The sequence below is a fragment of the Aulostomus chinensis genome, chromosome 18 (genome assembly GCF_037954235.1).
Source record: "Aulostomus chinensis isolate RoL2024-O1b breed Wild chromosome 18, RoL_Achi_v1.0, whole genome shotgun sequence".
NCBI classification, from domain to species: Eukaryota; Metazoa; Chordata; class Actinopteri; order Syngnathiformes; family Aulostomidae; genus Aulostomus; species Aulostomus chinensis.
Window position 1 is genome coordinate 23069951 of NC_141337.1, and position 18374 is coordinate 23088324.

The 18374-nt window shown below is 43.7% G+C and overlaps 1 protein-coding gene across 2 annotated transcripts in view; it reads left to right on the top strand.

Moving 5' to 3' along the window:
• The first annotated feature begins 2 nt into the window (after positions 1–2).
• LOC147245791 (carbonic anhydrase-related protein 10-like) overlaps positions 3–18374 on the top strand; it is a 40366-nt gene continuing 21994 nt past the window's right edge. The window contains exons 1-3 of one of the 2 annotated variants that reach the window (XM_086184855.1): positions 3–667; positions 5277–5351; positions 12730–12872. In XM_086184855.1, the coding sequence (XP_086040981.1) occupies positions 607–667; positions 5277–5351; positions 12730–12872 (279 nt within the window). In that variant the 5' untranslated portion in view covers positions 3–606. The remainder of the gene's footprint in view (positions 668–5276; positions 5352–12729; positions 12873–18374) is intronic. The other variant, XM_086184856.1, reaches the window with a different exon arrangement.

The following is an 18374-nucleotide window of genomic DNA, read 5'->3' on the forward strand; positions in this document are numbered from 1 at the left end:
TGTATTTGTGGCATCAAAATGAACCACAGCGACTTTGGGCTGCGACTGCTTACGTTGCAACTTTTTTTTTTTTTAATTTTAAATACATTTCGAATCAAATTATGTCAAGTGTGTGTTTGTATATGCGTGTGTGTTTGTGTGTGTGTATGCGAGTGTGTGCGCAAAAATTTTAAAAAATGTAATCAAAACGTTTCCTTCATCCCTCCCAGTTTTTTCCGTTCTGTTTGCGCGTCTCCGTCATCAGTTGCGGATGAGCTGGGCGCCATAAACACCCACCTGCTCTAAAGGCATCATGCACGATTTTTTTCTTTTTTTTTTTGTTCTTTTTTTTCTGCAAAGCTAAATTTTTTTCGGGTAATCAAGTGCTGAAGTAGGCAGCGAGAACAGATAACAGTCGCGGGTGTGAACATCGCCATGTTGCGTGACCGGGAGGCGCAGGAGGACGATGCTGTGACGAGGATTCTCCTTCAAGCCGTCAAACCTTCTCGGTAAATAGGAAGCAAAGAATGGAAGATGCTCAAAGTTTGGCCGTGTCGTCTGCGACTGCGACACAGCGAAGTGATGTCCTGCAGCAAGTGAAGATCAGGAGCATGAACTGAACGAAGAATGCATGTCGTCTGGGAGATTTCTGTGATTTTGCAAACGTATCTCATCTGCTCGTCATCAGGTAAGCTGGAAAGAAGAATGCTGGTCCCAAACAACAACAACATCAAGACAGTAGCCTGGAAGAAAACTGTATTTTACGGCGAACTAAAATTATGGAAATGTTGCAGTGAAGTTGCATCAATAGAAAACAGTTCTAATAACGAGTGTCTGATTGGAAACTCCTCGAGTCAAGTTCAGAATCGCCTTCCCTTCTTTCTGATTCAATTTGTGACTTCTTCTGAATGTGAGCTTTTTACACAGAGTCAAGTGCACCCGCAGCCCCCTGCTCCTGAGTGAGTGTGAATCATGTAACCAGTCTCACAGAACCCACTAACGCCGGGATCAGCTCACTCAACCACTGTAGCCTTCACTCTCACAGATGCAGATCAGACTAGCAGCCTCCAGCACACTCGCAGCTGATGATGAGAGTACAGTAAAGGAATAGAACTCCTTAGATGTCAATCAGCTGCTGAACGGCACACTGAAGTAATCTTCAGACATTTGAGCTCAGAAATGGGGGGCGCAGGACCAGAACCTCCATCCATGGTTGCACTGCGTTGTTAGATCATTTGACCAGAGTGGCATTGCTGTGCTGAGGGGCTGCTTGACTTTGAAAAATAATAGCTCACTTTGATTATTTTGAAGGATGTCACAGTGTGATTTGTGATAATGGAGGGAATATTAGTTTTTATATCAATATCCTCTTAAGCTCCAAGGGTTCTGGGGCTCAGGCTTGCCTCAAAAGATAAATCCAAATTAAATCAAGAACACTGAAACGGGTCTGTCTGCATGGCCTGGGACTCTGTGGATCAGGAGACCTCAGAGAATGTTCTGCTAATGTTCTGCTGCTGTTTCCATGCCTGAGTGTTTGGTGAGGAAGCAAAAGAAAAATGTTGTTTTTTTCTCATCTTGCTAATTTATTCTACAGAAGAGACCTTGAATAACAGCTTGATAGCAATCCTATCCTAGCGATCCTATCCACAATCATACCTCTGAATCCAGTCACTCACTCCTGGACCGGAACTGGACCACATTAGATGGACAGACAACAAATACCTAGATTCTACTCAGTATTGTGAGGTTAGGAGCAGGTGGACACACGTTTGGCCCACTTGGATACACAGAATATCCATCCGTCCATTTTCATACCGCTTATCTGTTAAGGGTTGCGGGGGGGGGGGGGGGCTGGAGCCTACATTGTGAGAGAGGCGGGGTTCACCCTTGACGGGTCGCCAGTCCGTTGAAGGGGCTTCAGGAACAATTAGAGGCTCAGTATCTTGCCCAAGGACACTTGGACATGGTCACCGGGGGAAGTGAGGATCGAACCAGCGACCCTTGGGTTGCTAGACAGCCTCTCTACCTCTGAGCCCTGCTGCACTTTGCACCCAGAATACTTTTATTTTTAAACCATTTTACGAGACCCATGGGTGAGTCCAGAGGGCTCAACAGGTGAGTCTCATTTCAATACCACTAGTATGACGTGGAGGGTGATCTGCAGCAAGTACGGCTGTTTCTCACGTCTACAGGAGATGGTGTGGTAGCGCCACAGTATTCCATTTAAAATGGTCCTCTGGCACACAGTCACGCTTCAACAAATTTGCACCTTCCTGCGATTGGAAAATAATCATAATAGGTCATATCACGATTTGCAAATTACTCTGGTTGATTGTGCAGCCCTGCTGAGCTTTGCAAGCTCACCATAGAGAACGAACGGCACTGAAGCATTTGGACCGAAAACATCAACAGCAGTTGCACAGAAGAACACCGAGAGATCTCATTCAGGGTGTACTTTGACCTGCTGAGAACTACAACCCCCATTTTTGTTGTCAGATTCCATCAGGTCGGAGTGGAGGCAGGACTCAATACAGACAGGATAGAATTAAAACTTCATTACAGCAGAAGACCGGAACTAAGTTCAAAACAAGACGGAGTAACTGGAAAGCCCTCAGATGCTAGGACGGCATAGGTGACACACCAAGAATCAGCAGGGAGATCATGAGGGCACAGAAGGAGCTGATAGGAGAGGAAACACTGGGAATAGTGACTAACAAGACACAGGTGACTCATGCAGAAACAGGTGGGACACTGACAAAGACAGGGAGTAACACAAGAGTACACAAGAACATGTCAAAATAAAACAGGAGCTGAGGTTGAACGGAGAAAAAAAACAAACCACAAACACACCAGAGAAAACCAGGAACAACGCAAAGAACTAGGTGTCCATGAACACCACAATCCAAAATGTCCACAAGAAAAACTCAACACCCTCTGGCCTGGATTTTGACACGTTAGGTTCTCTGAAAATGAAGCTGCTGTATTTAATCATTTACAAAGTCTTCGAAGACGGCATTTTAATCGTAGGCATAAATAATTCACACATGGAAAATGACTCTACTTTTTTATATCAAGTTTTAATTTTCTTTTCTTTAACGTTTAAATGTTGTCCAGTGGACAGCAGGGTAACACTTTGAAAATTCAGTGTCAGAAAGCTGGCATTGAACGATACGTTGTTACAACTCGATAGGTAGAATGCAACAGAGGAAATGATAATTATGACATTTTCATTTCAATTTCTCCTCAAATAGCACTCGCCTATGTGAGTGAATTGCATTTTCAAATGACACGAGCCTTGTGGTTCCACACCAAGCTCTTTGCAGTATTACTTCATTCAGCATTTGGCAATGGCTGCCATGCTTGCCTCTGTGGAGCAGCCAGAAGCCCTCTTAGCTGGACGGAGGCTCTACAGCCCAACAGGCCAGTGGGTCATCACTTTGTTGTAAACTGAAAATGTTGGTGTGTGTTGACACTGGGGTCCCCGGCCCCGTCTCTCTCTGCCTTCATGCTGTTTGCCTGACGTTCTCAGCTCAGCTGTCGGGCCTCTGGAGCTGTGTGCTGGCGTTAAAGACCATCTCAACAACCGCGAAAATGAGAGCTCACTTAAAAAGAAACAACAACAACACTTAAGAGCAAATTAAAAGTGTGTACACCAGATCTTCAGGACATTGGAATGTGTTTGCGCTCTGTGCATTGTTATGATGATGTACATTGTCATAACGGTGTGTGTTTTTTTCAACAGGAATACTGCAGCCTACTCACAACACTAACACAGTTACATCTCCTTCCTTCGTGGGTTTTAAATTCTGTGTTGAATCTCTCATCATTTGAGGTGAAAATGTCATGATTTATGATATGATACTTATGATATGATACTGATGATGTAGTCAAAGTCTGGCCTTGTGCTACCCAGTTTGTGAGTATGTAATGCAAGAAGTCTGTCAAAAACAGATTTCCATTTCAACAGAGTGGAGCATCATCTCTTGTCTTCTTCTATCATGTTCTGGTGCCTCTGGTGGAATCAAGTAGGCAGAAAAAGCCGCTACATCTGTGATAGACTGGTTGCTTACATGACTCAGTTGTCTGCAGCAATTTTGTTCCTATTTACGTTTGCTCATTTCTTTCAATTCATGAGTTCTTCATGTTTATTGGTGGAAAGCAAACTCTGTGAAATCCTGGCTGCTCTGATTTTACTGTTCATCAACTACCAGGCTGGCTGGTTGCAGCCTGCAGGCTCAGATAGTAACAGAGCATCACAATCAGTGGGAGCCTGAGGGCAGAAACGCGCCGAGCTAAACAAGGCTATAACAGGAAAGTGGCCAAAAATCTAGTTGTCTACAATCTTGATGAAACAAACTGCAGCCATCCTACTCTGTCTTGTTCTTCCAAGTGTTCCTCACATCCAGTGAAGAAGACACCACTTTTGTGATTCAAATCTTAACGAACGTGCATGGCCCTGAAAGAAGAGTGGCATTGCAAAATGATGATATTATAAATAGACTGGTTTGGTTTGTTGGTTCCGAGCATAGCTGAAGAGGTTTGCTTCAGTTGCAGAATACAAATAGCAGGCTAAATATCAGCTTGTTGGTTTCACATCAAGTTGTCGGTCAGCTAGCACGTAGCCAGTAGTCTGATCTGCATGCTTTCAACTCTGCTCCCATTTCAATACATTTTTCAGTTTCGGTCCAGTTCTGATTGACATACGCATGCTGAGACTTGTTGGGAGGTCGTCTGTCTTAAATGTTTTCATTATTACAGTTTTGTTGGGTTTATGTTTATTGTGACATTGTGAAGCTGTACTATCATACACAGCACTTCTAAAGACAGCAAAAAAAAAAATACCAACACATGCGTATCCAGGCTTTATATTTAAATTAAATCCAGAGAAATTCCTTTCAAATTTCAGACGATCTGTGAATTATATTAACATCAGCATCCAATTCAGATATTCACGATCCGATATCCCAGGTGGTGTTATTGGTTGTTTGCGTCTGTAGCTGCTGATGCTAGCCTGTGCCACAGGAGACAAAGGTAAACATAAGCTTTGAGAGAAAAATGTTTTATGTGTCAGGGCATTTACTGTCATACGCTGTAGAGGATGCTAATTTAGTCTCTGAATTTCTCTGAATTCCATATTTTCTTTGTTCATTTTATTCTTATTCAATTTCTGAGTTCAGTGAGAGGTTCACTCTAGTGTCACAGAGATTGTACTCTGCTGGTTCAAGGATTAATGCAAAATTAATGTTTTCTTTCTTTCTGTCTGTCTGCCTTTCTTTCTGTTTTTCTTTTCTCTTCAGCTCAGCCTATTACATCCAAGCTTGACGAGGGTTGGTGGGCATATAAGGACAATGTCCAGGGAAGCTTTGTTCCAGGTAATGAACAACACACACACACACACACACCTGATATGTAGTAACATGTCTGAAAACAGTACAAGTTGAAATATTTTAAAATGCGGTGGAAGCAGGGCAGACATTTCATAATTATAGAGAGAGTTGAGGTGAGTTGTGACATAAATGTTTCATGTTTGTGAGCCATACCAATCCTCTAAATCTGGATCGAGGAGAATCATTTTTTCAAGCTCAATGTGTCCAGTATTTAGAAAAAGATGGACAAGAGCAGCTTCTTTGTCTCTGGAACTACGCCTGTGGAATGAAAAGCATTCATCCAAAAGATATTCTCCCACTGAAAATGGACCCCCTTTCACAACTCAAGAAAAGAACTCCATTTTTTATTTTTTATTTTTAGTTTTAGATGAAAAATTTGGCAAAGACTCAGTGCCCCACTCTGCAAAGCTACTCCATAGCAGAGGCAGAGGGTAGTCACCCCACGCTGAGGAGCAAAAATGCTCACATACCGCAACACCAAAGACCAGGTTCATTGGCATGGCAGCCAGGGTGCATATTTAACTGTGATGATAGCGATCCGTCACAAACTCATTTTATGTCACTCTCCATCCTGCTCCTGGGGGAAATGTATTTCAGTTTCACAGAGCTATAAAGTGTGATACTCTTAGAGGTAGGGATGCACAAAATTGGATTTCCTTTTTCTTTTGCTGATATCTAATACGTCGATAAATTGTAACTTGTTTGTCTGAAGACCGAGGTCTATATCCAGGTTTTCCTAAGATCGTAATTAAGTCTCCGCTGTAGTAGAATTAACGTGCTCTTATGCATATTCTAACAGTGATTGCCCACCAACAGATGCAGGTGTAAAATATGTTGATTATCCCTGAATAGAAGCATTCGCACTGCAGTATAGTTTGTTTTTCGTTATGATGGCGAGCATGAAACGAATCCATGAATTCTCGTGTATCACAATGCAAACGACCACAAAGTAGTTTGGCTTTTTGTTTTATCTGATTTTATCAGAATGTCAAGACAAGAAAAAGATGTCCGAATTTATTCCGGCGTGAGGAATTGGAGAAGTTCCTCCCTGCAGGCTTCCTAGTCTGTGTGGCTCTGGTGTTCATCATGCAGGAGAGTGCAATGATGCAGCAGCAGATTTCCTGCCTGGGCTTGCACTCGTTGTTCCCAAGTTTTCTATTGTTGGCGTAACATTGAGTCATGTGGCCTCAGTTGCAGCCAGTATACCAGTGGCTGCACTTGAATATCAGCCACTGGTATACTGGCTGAGTATCAGCCTTAACTGTATTTAAGGATTGGAATTTTGTTCCCCCAAATGTGCTCCAAAAAATCAACTACCTACCACTCATCTTTCTGTCCCGCTGACATTTCTCTCTCAGTCTTTGTCTGTCTTTGAATCAGGCTGAACAAAATGACAGGTTCATTCTTTATTTGTGGAATACTTAATGCATATTTGATCACATCTGTGTCCCGACGTCTTTTATCTTCTCCCTCTCTTTTCCTTTATTCTCTCTTATCTCATCTGCCCCCTCAGCTCACGCCCTGCCCTCCGTGGCTGGTCTACATTTCCTTCACATCTTTCCTGCTATTTTACCCGGTCTCTTCTTTGTTATCCTTCTCCTTTCTCTTCTCCAGCTCCATTTACTAAAGCTCACTCTTCCATCGACCCTCTACGGCCTGAAGATGCCACTGTCTTTCATTTGAGTTTTCTCTTTACTTAGAACCACAATCTTAGCGATAACCTTGACCACACACAGTGACCTCCTGACCATGGGTAAAAAAAAATAAATAAATAAAGGTGGAGTATTATTGGTCATGTTTACCTAAAATGTCACAATAATAAAGCTTCTCTCATTGCTTTCTGCTGACCCAGACCACATTTCAAAGGTGTAGCAAATCAAAGACCAGATTCACCAAACCGTTGAGAGACTTGAGCTTGTAGCTCGCTGTTCATGGACCAAACATTTCAGCTCCTCATAAAAGTATTTTCAAAACCTGCAGAGCTGGAGGTCAGGGGTAGTTGGTACAATCAGTACTGCGACTTTGCATTGGGACTTGATTGTTCCTCAGATAAACCTGTTCAGATCAAAGGTTCTAATGAAGGTCTAGACACCAGATCCAGACACAGACCCTCAAATAGGGTTCAACAGCAAGGAGAGTTTATTTGTAAGCCAGGTGAAGTTCTCCGAGGGGGTTGAGGTCCTGAGGTGACAGCACATAGCTTGGTTGATAGTCACAGGGAGACAGAGGCAAGAGGCTGGAGAGCAGACTGCAGCTGAGCTGTGGTCACCGGAGAGGGGGAGCTGGAGCGGAGCTGAGAGAGGAAAGCTTGGCAGGTGAGTCTGGCTGGGGAGTCCAAGAGATCCAGACACGGAGTAGACAAAAGGTGAATTCAAAAACACTGAGCAAGAAACAAACTTCATAGCCAGGCTGAATGCCACACGGGGGTAACAGGCGATCTGGCAATGAGCGGAGGAATGAGCCGGTCTCATATAGGGCAGGGTAAAAAGGTGTCTTGATTGGATGCAGGTGTAGGATGAGAAAGAGAAGACGGCCTGAAAGATCTCCGGCTCCGCCTCAACTCCAGACACACAAGCAGAGAACAAACAGACAGGGGGAGACAAACACACATGAGGGGAGGGAGAGAACAGAGGAAACAAAAATGGAAAAAACACACTGAGCCCTGACATGAAGTCAGTCTTTGGAAACAAGGAAGTCCCCAGCTTTACCTGGCTAGCCCATAGGATGAGTTTTTGAGGAGTCCAAGTGAACCATTTACTCAAGTGCCTACAACTTTGGAATGTTGTTGAGTGTGGGCGCATCCACACAAGCAAACCATGGAACAAAGGTAACAACTGTTGCATTTAAGCCCCTAAATCAGAAGAGTAGAAACAAGCTGCTTATGAGAATACTAACTCTTAGTTCCTCTATGACAGAAGAAATAAAAGCGGGGCTGCCCGTCATTCTTTCTGTCCCTGAGGATGCTGGGAGATGGTGGATAGCCCACTCGAGTGGAAGAAAAGAAGACTGCAAAACTGACTCACACCTCCAGTGTGTTCCTGGAAGAGAAAGCATGTGTGTGTGCGTTTGTGTGTGTGTTATTTATTATATGTGTGTGTGTGTGTGTGTGTGTGCGTGCGTGCGTGCGTACGTGCGTGTGTGTGGTGGGTATATATCATGGCTCAGGGTTGTTATTTGGGTGTGCTGCAGACTGAGTAAGTAGGACACCAAGTATCAGAGGAGCTTCTGCTTTGCTCCCTCGCTCCCTCTCATCTCACACACACACACACACACACACACACACACACAATGCTCCATATATTTTTCTCTCTTAGTTTCACTCACTCACTCACTGTAGGAGAAACACAGTACCAGCAGCATAGAGGGATCGGATGAAGTCTCAGTGTCCTCACCCATCCCCATTCTGCGTGTGACAGCTGCTCTCTGAATCTCAGTAACTCACAGTTACACAGTGAGTTAATGACATACAGTAAAGCTCATGCTGATTATGTCATGTTTACTATTGTTTTTCAGTTGGGATATAACAGGCAAGTGAAGTAGATGCTCACCGCACATGCTTCCCATAGTTACCCTGATTGTATTGCCCTATAATATGGTGGAGCTGGGATTATGGCCTCGTCAAGTAAAAACAGTTGACAACTAGATGTATGTGAGGAGCACTATAATACAGCATTACATTTACAGATGCACGGTGTCAGTCAGTAGTGAGCTAAGCTACTCTACAATCAATTAAGCTTCACTAAACTGAAAGTAACCCCCATAGAGAGCATCAAGCTAAGCTGGCAGAAGTAGCTTAGCTACACTAAATCTTTTTTTTTCTTTTTTTTTTTTTTACATTGGATCAACTTCATTTCAAGTGTCAGCAATCGCTAAAACTGTCAGTCAAACAGATGTTCAGTTTGTGTGTATTTTACAATATTAAACACAAACAATAAGGTATTACAAGCCCTGAAATGTGACCCGTTAGCTGTGTCTGTCTGTCTGTTCATCGATGTATTTGCACAGGTATACTCGGTTTACTTTTTGACACATTCGGCAGACAAAATGCAAGTTAACTCAGTTTTAAACCACAGTATAGCAAACGAATGAAGACCTGCTCCAAACTGTTACACGGCAACATCATTGCTTGTGTGTGAGTGTGACAGAGATCTCTCCTCGTGCACACCAGCTTCTGCTCCTGCACATCAAAGTTTCCTCTTCACTAGTGGGCCAGGTTGGCAGGCTTGACCCTGGTCTTTCATACAAGAAATTTCTATATACAGTATATGTGACAGACTTGAGAGAACTGGATTCGACATAACTTGGTCAGCTACGCATTCAGGTGCACGTGTGGCATGATGTGGCCATCCAGACCTCTTTAACTGACCCCAGATTACCACAATTCACCATCTCTCAACGCTCAAAGACCTCTCTTGGAGATGGATGAACGCCTATAGCTTGTGTAGCATGAGTATGATTGCCTCAGTTTATCTCAACCAAGAGGGTAGGACATGATGATAATGACGATGATGTGGTGGAGCCTAATCCCAGTGATGAGGTGTCAGGAGGCCAGAGTGCCGCTAAAATAATAGGACTTACAATCCCAGTGGAAGGTCCTAGTTCATGTGATGGAGTCTGGACTTGCAATTTGTAATCCTGCCTCTAGCTATTCCTGAAAATTATTGCCAAATGTTAAAATGTTGTGGACGGCTCCTGGCAGTTGCCCCTAGTTTAGTGCAGGCTTCAAGAGGTTAATTAAGGGGTTATAGCTGCCTGACTGGTTGGGTGATATACACTCAGTGGAGAGGGAGATGGTTTTAACTCATCTTGGCTCAGACAGAATGACTGCTAATCCACACTGTCCTTGGAAGGAGTCTGACAAGACAGACTGCTTGGTCTGTATGGCTGATACAGCTGCTCGTGCTGCAGGGAATGCACTCGCTATCCTATTAGTGGTTCTTCAGCTGCAGTGAGTGAGCTGCACACCTGGAGCTTGATGGATGCTGCCCTATCCACACATTCCCAGTTTACGGTGGGGGAGTGGTTCACTATGGTCCATCTAAAAGAGGCCTACTTCCATGTCCCCATTTATCAAGAGCATAGGAAGTTTCTGTAGTTCACGTTTCTTGGTAAAGCTGTCACCACTACAGAGGACAGGCGGAAAAATTCTGCCTTACACAGACAACAGAAATTTGTCTGGATATGGCAATAAAGATAAATTTGAAGAAGAGCTATCCTGAGACAAGGGTAGGAGAATCTCTTTGAGACTTTGCCTGAACTCTGTCAAAATCAAGCCATCCCCTACACCCCAGAGGGCTTCAAGGATTCTAGAAACCCGGGGCAAACGCCTGGAGCCGGTTTGCGGTTGGCTTTCAGACACTAACTGGGTCAGCGGCAGTGGTAGTAATTCCACCAAGCTCTCTCAAGGCTCAGTCCCTACAGGGGTGAATTCTTTCAACCGCCACAGGGACAGATGCTTGAAGCTGTGAGTGTCTCTGTGGTGTCAGTGAGCTCTGCACCCATGATGGGATCCGGGTGTCCCTGTAGACAGTCTACCCTCAAGGAGGATGATGATGTTTCCAGAACAAGCTGTGGAGCAGTCTGGGAGGGCATAATGGTAAGGGGTGTCTAGGGACCTCCATGGGACACCAAAAATATTGATGTAGGGAGCAGAGGGCAGCTGTAAGTGACTCTCAGGGCTCTTCTCCCATTCATATTCAACAGGAATGTCCTTGAGAACAGATAATTCTTCAGTTGTGTACCGTGAATCATCAAGGGGGCACAAAGGCTGATTCACCTCCACATTTGTCTCAAGACAAGTTTCTGTTCAACATGCTAATGACTCAGACCAATTGTAAGAGGTCTTTTACTGGACCAGTCTTACACATGGACATGCAGTGGACCAGCATGTGGTGACGCTATCATACACTGTACTGTCATTTTGGGTAAATTGTGCAGCATCTTGAAGCCTCAGTCACATATTTCCTCTTGAACACATAAAAAAAAAAACCCACACACAAACACCATCCATCCATTTTCTACCACTTATTCCTGTTAAGGCTCACGAGGGGCTGGAGCCTATCCCAGCAGCCTTCAGGTGAGAGGTGGGGTTCACCCTGGACCACCACCTGGTGAACCTGGGTTCACCAGTCCATGGCAGGACCAACACATAGAGACAGACAGCCATTGGCTCTCCCAGTCACACCTACGGTCAATTTAGAGTCTGGATTAACCTGGTCCCCTCTTGATGTCTTTGGACTGTGGGAGGAAGCTGGAGTACCAGAGAGAACTCACACAGGAACAGGGAGAACATGCAGACTCACACAGAAAGACCCCGTGCTGCAGCCGGGGCTCAGACACAGAACCTTCTTGCTGTGAGGCCACAGTGCTGACCACTGCACCACCGTGCCGCCCACAAACACCATGTTATCCCCAAATGTCTTGTCTTGTCTCTTGTCTGTTAGATGATGAGTGTATGACATGGGCCTGTGTGCAGAATAGGGTTTTGAATTGCACTCTGCAGGTCAGGGCTGCCAGATCTGTATTTTCACTCCTACACTTAGAACTGAGAGAGATGGGCTACGAGTGGAAGAAGGACCAGAGGACTGTGTTTGATCCAGGCCGCTCCCAGGAGTGACTTGGTCCGTGAAAAAATATGCAGGGAAGAAACAAAACACAGGTTAAATATATTTTGATAAATCAGTTTTGTGGAAGAAATGTTCATATCTATCAAGCACAAGACTTAACTTAAGTCAAGATATGTGCTGCTTGGATTTTTTGACATGTCAAAACTCAAATTTTAGACAACTGTATTTACATTTTGATATCCTACTGTAGTAAGATTCAAACTGCTCATTTTTTTTAAAGATCCATCCATTTTCTATACCGCTTATCCGTTAAGGTTTGCGGGGCTGGAGCCTATCCCAGCTCACATCGGGTGAGAGGCGGGGTTCACCCTGGACAGGTCAGCAGTCCATCAGGAGCAATTAGGGGCTCAGTATCTTGCTCAAGGATACTTTGACATGGTCACCGGGGGAAGTGAGGATTGAACCAATGACCCCTCAGTTGATAGACAGTCACTCTACGTCTGAGCCACACCACTCCTTTTTAAAGATTAAATTTGTATAAAAGATTTTAATGAAACCATTTGTAGATTAGAGCCACAAACTGCCGATAATGATGCCCAGTTCTTCTCAGGCACGGGTCAAGAGGGGGAGTGCCATGAAAAGTTTACGGTCTGATCACCGGCTCCTCCAGAGACTGTGTCGAAGTGTCCTTCACCAGGAGAGAAGTCATTCTAGGAATGAAGCCCACAGCTACAGCCATTGTAAAGGCTAATTAGTGTCACTGTGTCTTTCTCCTCCCCCTCATCCTACCTCACCAGTCCCATCCTTCTGGGGTCTGGTGAACTCAGCCTGGAACCTGTGCACCATAGGGAAGAGGCAGTCACCCATTGACATCGAGACAAGTCGCATGATCTTCGATCCCCACCTGACTCCTTTGAGGCTCAACACAGGAGGACGCAGGGTAAGGAGAATCTGATCCAAACATGTCTTGGGTCCTAACTGAATAATTAATTTCATGCTGATGTGAGACAGAACTGTACAACTGTAACAAACCAAGCAGGGTGTTCCATCTGTGACAGTTCATCACACAATAAAGTTGTAAAAGTGTATTTCTGTATTGTTTTTAGGAGAGACGCCGGTTAAGAGCAGCACAGACACCCTCCTGATGAATTACTATTTTATGCTCATTGAATGCGAAAGTTAAAGCTGGCAGAAAGTCTGTTGCTGCAGCCTGTTACTCTGCAGATTTATCAGGGTGAAGTCTCCATCCAGCATCCTGGCTACTGTGTTGGAATGGAGCACAACTCATTACATGTTTGGTCTCATTAGCATTTCTACAAGGGCATAGTCACTAACTGAAGGGTGGCAGCTGCTGCGCTGCTCTGATAACGCTGTTTTACAGTCACAGCGATAACCCCCAACCTCCAGCGGCCAGATCACGTCGTCATGCTACACTTATTGCTCATGTAACTGTTCAGTCAATATTCACACTCACTTCAGTGTATCAAATCTAACTTTCCTGGCTGTTCCATGAGGACTCAGATCCCACATCTGGAGATGTATTTTTTGAAGTGATAGTGTAGGCTCATTTCATGATTATTTGATGGGGACTGATGCAGATTCCCAGGAAACGCGGCCAGCTATTTACCAATGCATGCATCACAGCATTTTTAGCTACCGCTAATTTCCACTGCCCGTCCCCAGAAGGGCCTGCGAGGGTTTTATATGGTGAGAATGTTGTCATTTAGTACTTAGAGTCTCACCTTCAGTAATTGTGGATCAGCTTTTCTTTTGTGCAGAGAAGCAGACACTTACACTCAGCATTGAACCGCTGTGGGCAGGCTCACCCAAAAACATGTAACAACCACCTAAAAAAGTACCGCATCATGGGAATATACAAGAGGTTTTAGAAGTGCAGTGACTGGACATTCTGAAAATGTCCTGAAAATCCTCAAATCCTAAAAATGGACTACATAAAGCTGAGGGCACGTGGGTCCGTGTACCTTCCGTTCATTCTATTTTCAATTTAGAAAACAAAAAACAGGGCATTTTATTTTATATTTCCATTTCCAAAACGGAAGGCACACAGACCCTGATTTATTGCCCTGCTGATAGCGACCTCTAATTGCGTGTTGGATCCATGTCCCCTCCTGGAAATGTTGTGATGTGCACAACATTTCCTGACACTCATTTCAGAACATCCTTGCTGCAGACCTAATTGTAATAAATTCGTGGAAATGTCCGTGTAAGAGGGATTTTGAGCTATCGTGTCTCTCAATAAATCCCCGTAGGGCTCCAGGGACACCGCCTCATCCAGGCTTCGATCTCACTGCCAACCGAACCTGCTACTGTTTTGCTAAAACCGCTAAAACGTGCTAATCGCAGAAAAAAGGCTGAAACACTGCTGCCCTGTATTCTGCTTCTGGTTCACCTTGTAAAAATACCTATTCAAAAAAAAAAATCCCTTCATTTTTGGCCCATTTTGGATGAACATAGAATGAGTGTTTCGTTTTGTCCATGTATGTCCTGGCATTTCCACAATGATTTTAATTTTCGGACTCTAACTGAGATAACATTTGGTCCAACGAGCCCCCATCAGGTTAAAGACAACAGGTGTATCATCCCAGGCAAAATATTCATATCAGTTTGTTCAAGTGTGTTGTCAATATTTATTTAACATTAGGAAATATTTTGCCATCGGAAATCCCCCCCCCCCAAAAAAATCAGAGTACTGCAGAGGGATGAGTCAGGCCATGTGCATCTATGCAACCAAGTATTTGTAGGAGGAAGAAGGGGAGGAAAAGGAGAAAATTATCAAAATGATTAAAGCCTGTAATTCAAACAGCACAATGTCAGAGTAAGAATAAAGACGAGTGAAAATTCCTTCTCTGGATAAAGCAGCTGACTCAAACTCTGGAGGAGCTGAGACCTGAACTTGTGAAAGCGAGTGAAGGCGCTCGTCTAATCCAGCAAATGAGTGCTACACCCTGCTGTGTAGAAGTGGGACGACAGCAGAGGGATTGTGGGTATTGTAGTTTGATAAAGTAAATGACAAGGAATAGCAGATTTCAACCTAGCATCAAATTTCAATTATCAAGAGCAAAATAAAATATTTTTATTTCATCGAGACACAAAAGTGACACCTCGTATGAATTTTCACAAAGATTTACTGTTTGTTTGAGACAAACTGACGTTCATGGATGTTCCTCTACATCTGTCTGCAGTACAAAAGGTCAGAATTCAGCCACCAAGTTAAAATGTTTTCATTTTGTTCATGAACATTCGACAGTTATTTAGAAGCTGTCTACAGCCCGAACTGGGACACATTTTAATGCACTGTGCACGCAATTTTTGATCAATCAAAAATCTGGCCGGATCGTTTGTGGAGGACGCTCTGACAACATGTTGGAGCGAGTTTGGTGTCGGTTGAGCAAAAAAAAAAAAAATTCGGAGGAGATAGGGTGGGTCCTTTTTATAGATTGGAGAAGGTAAATTCACTTTTATCTTGCTTGGGGCTCCACTTTGGTGTGAAGTCAGTGGTTCTCAAACCGTTTAATGGTATGTGGAGGAATACCAGAAATATGTCTGAAAAATTAAAAAAAAGAGAGAATGCTATCAGAAACAATACATATTTTTGAATGAAAGTACATATACAGAATTGTCAGTCACAAACACTTTTGTGTTTGTTGTAATATTTAGCATCGGACCACTAGATAGTCACGTTCATTCATATGCTGGTGACGTTAGCACCAAACGATGGAGGACGATATGGAGCTCTGACTCAGGCTCTCCACTTTGGTTCAGTCGGGCTGAGGAAGAGCCGAGGCCCTGCTGTCCTCTGATCAACGGTAAGACACAGTCAGATCTGTGCGACTCTTTAACTTTCTGGTGGCCTCAGCTGCATAGCAACCGTGTGTATGCTTCAGCACCAGACCCTTTAGCAAACACTGCATCTGGTGTAGGTGTGTGTACCGAGTGTGTGTACCGAGTGTGTGTACTGAGTGTGTGTACTGAGTGTGTGTACTGCTATTAAACAAGATTCCATCAGAGGTTCCAGCTCTCTGCTGATGTCACATATTTCTCCATCACGTGGATGAGAGCACTGATATCAGAGACCCCCCCCCTTCCCCAAGGAACCATGTTGTCCTCCCCTGCTTGAGCTGAAGAGAGTTTTACTTTGGTCATATGGGCATGCTTTAGACGTGGTACTTGGAGCAACCCATCTTTTCTGAGGTGGTATTTGGTCAAAAAATGCTTTAGAAACACTTATTTAAAGAGAAAAAGCTTCTTCTCCAGTTTAACAGGTAATTTCTCCTTTTTAGATCGTCGTGGTTTTATGTTTCCTTTTATCCATTAGTTGTTAATGCTTTGAAATAGCTGACCATACACCGACTTAAAGGTTCTGTTGGCTCAGGTGTTCTCCTCCGCCTGAGAAACATTAAACATTTTAGCTCTTCACAAAATGTGACCCACCCCAAATTATAGTGGAATTTGAACCACCCTCGTCACATTCACATATAGAATACATAATTCTACGTGAGAGGAGTTATAACCAGAGGCAGTGGCTATGTGCAGTTGGCTGGATTATTGCATTCCTGTAAACCTTAACAAGAACAGAACAGTGTATAACTAATAGATCTGTGGGAATCCCATTCGTGCATTAGGATAGCATAGATCAGAAATGTCTTTTCTCGCGAATATGTAAATTGCTTTGTGTTATTTGGAATATTGTGGGGGGGTTTTCACGCTGGTTGCCAAGGCCTGGCAGAAGATATTCCCAGTCCTAAAAAAAAACAAAAAACAAAAAACAACTTCATAATGTTTGGTGTGGGTTTAGAGAAAACACATTTATGTGAGACGGACAGTTTTCACTCAGTTTTTCCTTTATTTTCATGATCATACAATGACAGTAGCTTCATGTAACATCATTGCAGGTTGCAGACCGTGTTAACCCATGTTGTCCTGGAAAAAAAAAAAAATATATATATGTATATACACAGTAGGTCTACGTATGTTTGTATAACTTGATTGTTCACTATAGGGTTGAAGATTACAAGCATTATTGAGAAAAAAAGTATGGATGAGACAAAAAAAATGTGGAAAAAAAGACTTTGACCTCAAAATGTTTATGAAAAAACTGCTTGGTAATCAAAGCCTCTGTTGGTATCTGCCTCTCTGGCTCAATGAACTCAACTGGTGTGCAGCCTGTTTAGGATGGATTCCAGCGTGTAGAGGCTGAGTGAAGCTGGATTCCACACTGAGGAGGAGAGTCATGGTTTGATTCTCAGCAACGCCGCAGGAGGCCAGCTGGCCTGTGTGCTCATCCTGTTCTGGATCACAAAGGACCTGGGCCATGCAAGCTATGTGAGCGTTGTATAAAAGTTTAGAATGTTGATCTTAGCAACACGGTGCCCAAGACATGCGATTAGAGGACTAGAATATGTACTTAACCAACAGAGTGAGGACAGTTTTGCAAAAATGAGGACATTCTGGTTGGTCTTCACATCTTCAAAGGGCCGTTTGAAGGTCAAGACTTGGTTTTAGGTTTGACATTAGGCTCAGGTTATGGTTAGGTTTAGGGTCAGGCACTTAGTTGTGATGTTAGAGTTAGGATCAGGAGCTAGGGAATGTATTATGTCAAAGTCCTTACAAAGTTATAAGTACAGGACGTGTGTGTGTGTGTGTGTGTGTGTGTGTGTGTGAGAGAGAGAGAGAGAGAGAGAGAGAGAGAGAGCCTAAAATAGTAATTTATTATCACTCGGTGTGTGAGAGAGAGAGGTCTGCCCACTGGGTTATGACAGCTGTGTGGCAGAAGTGTCTGTGTGTTCAGCTGACAATGGTCAACAGCAAGAAAGATAAATAAAAGGAATAAATGGAATAAACCTGACTGTAGCTGAATATAGCAGGCTACAAATTTACTTTTAACTTTGGTCATTATGTTTCCTGTTGTCTGTTTCAGTTTAAAAAGTCACAGCCCAGCACTTAAAAGGGATTAAAATGTTTTACCATGTCTGCAGGATTAGATGGCAGCCGTTTCAGGGTTGCGGTTCGTAGTTTTCTTGCTCAATATTAGAACCATTTAGATCAACAGGGGTTGAAAACTGCGTGTGGATCACACCTCCCAAAGAGAAAACAAAACCAATCCATAAACTCTTCAGGTTTTATCCCTGCAATTTCCCAAAGGACTTTTGGCGTAATGAGGCCCACAAAGTGCCACGCGATGAGGCCTGTGCTATTCCCCAAGAGAACAGTAGCAACCACTAATCACGGCCGCAGTGGTACACTGCAGTTCCCATGAAAACGATATGAGATCAGATGAGTGACAGCAGAAGCTCAGGCCCTGCTAATCCAAACCACAGGGGAATGTAGGTCACCTGGGCTAATGAAATATGTGGATTACTCAAACACTCTCAAAGCTCATTTGAAATGCATGGAGTTTCATGTGTGCAAATACACACCAGAG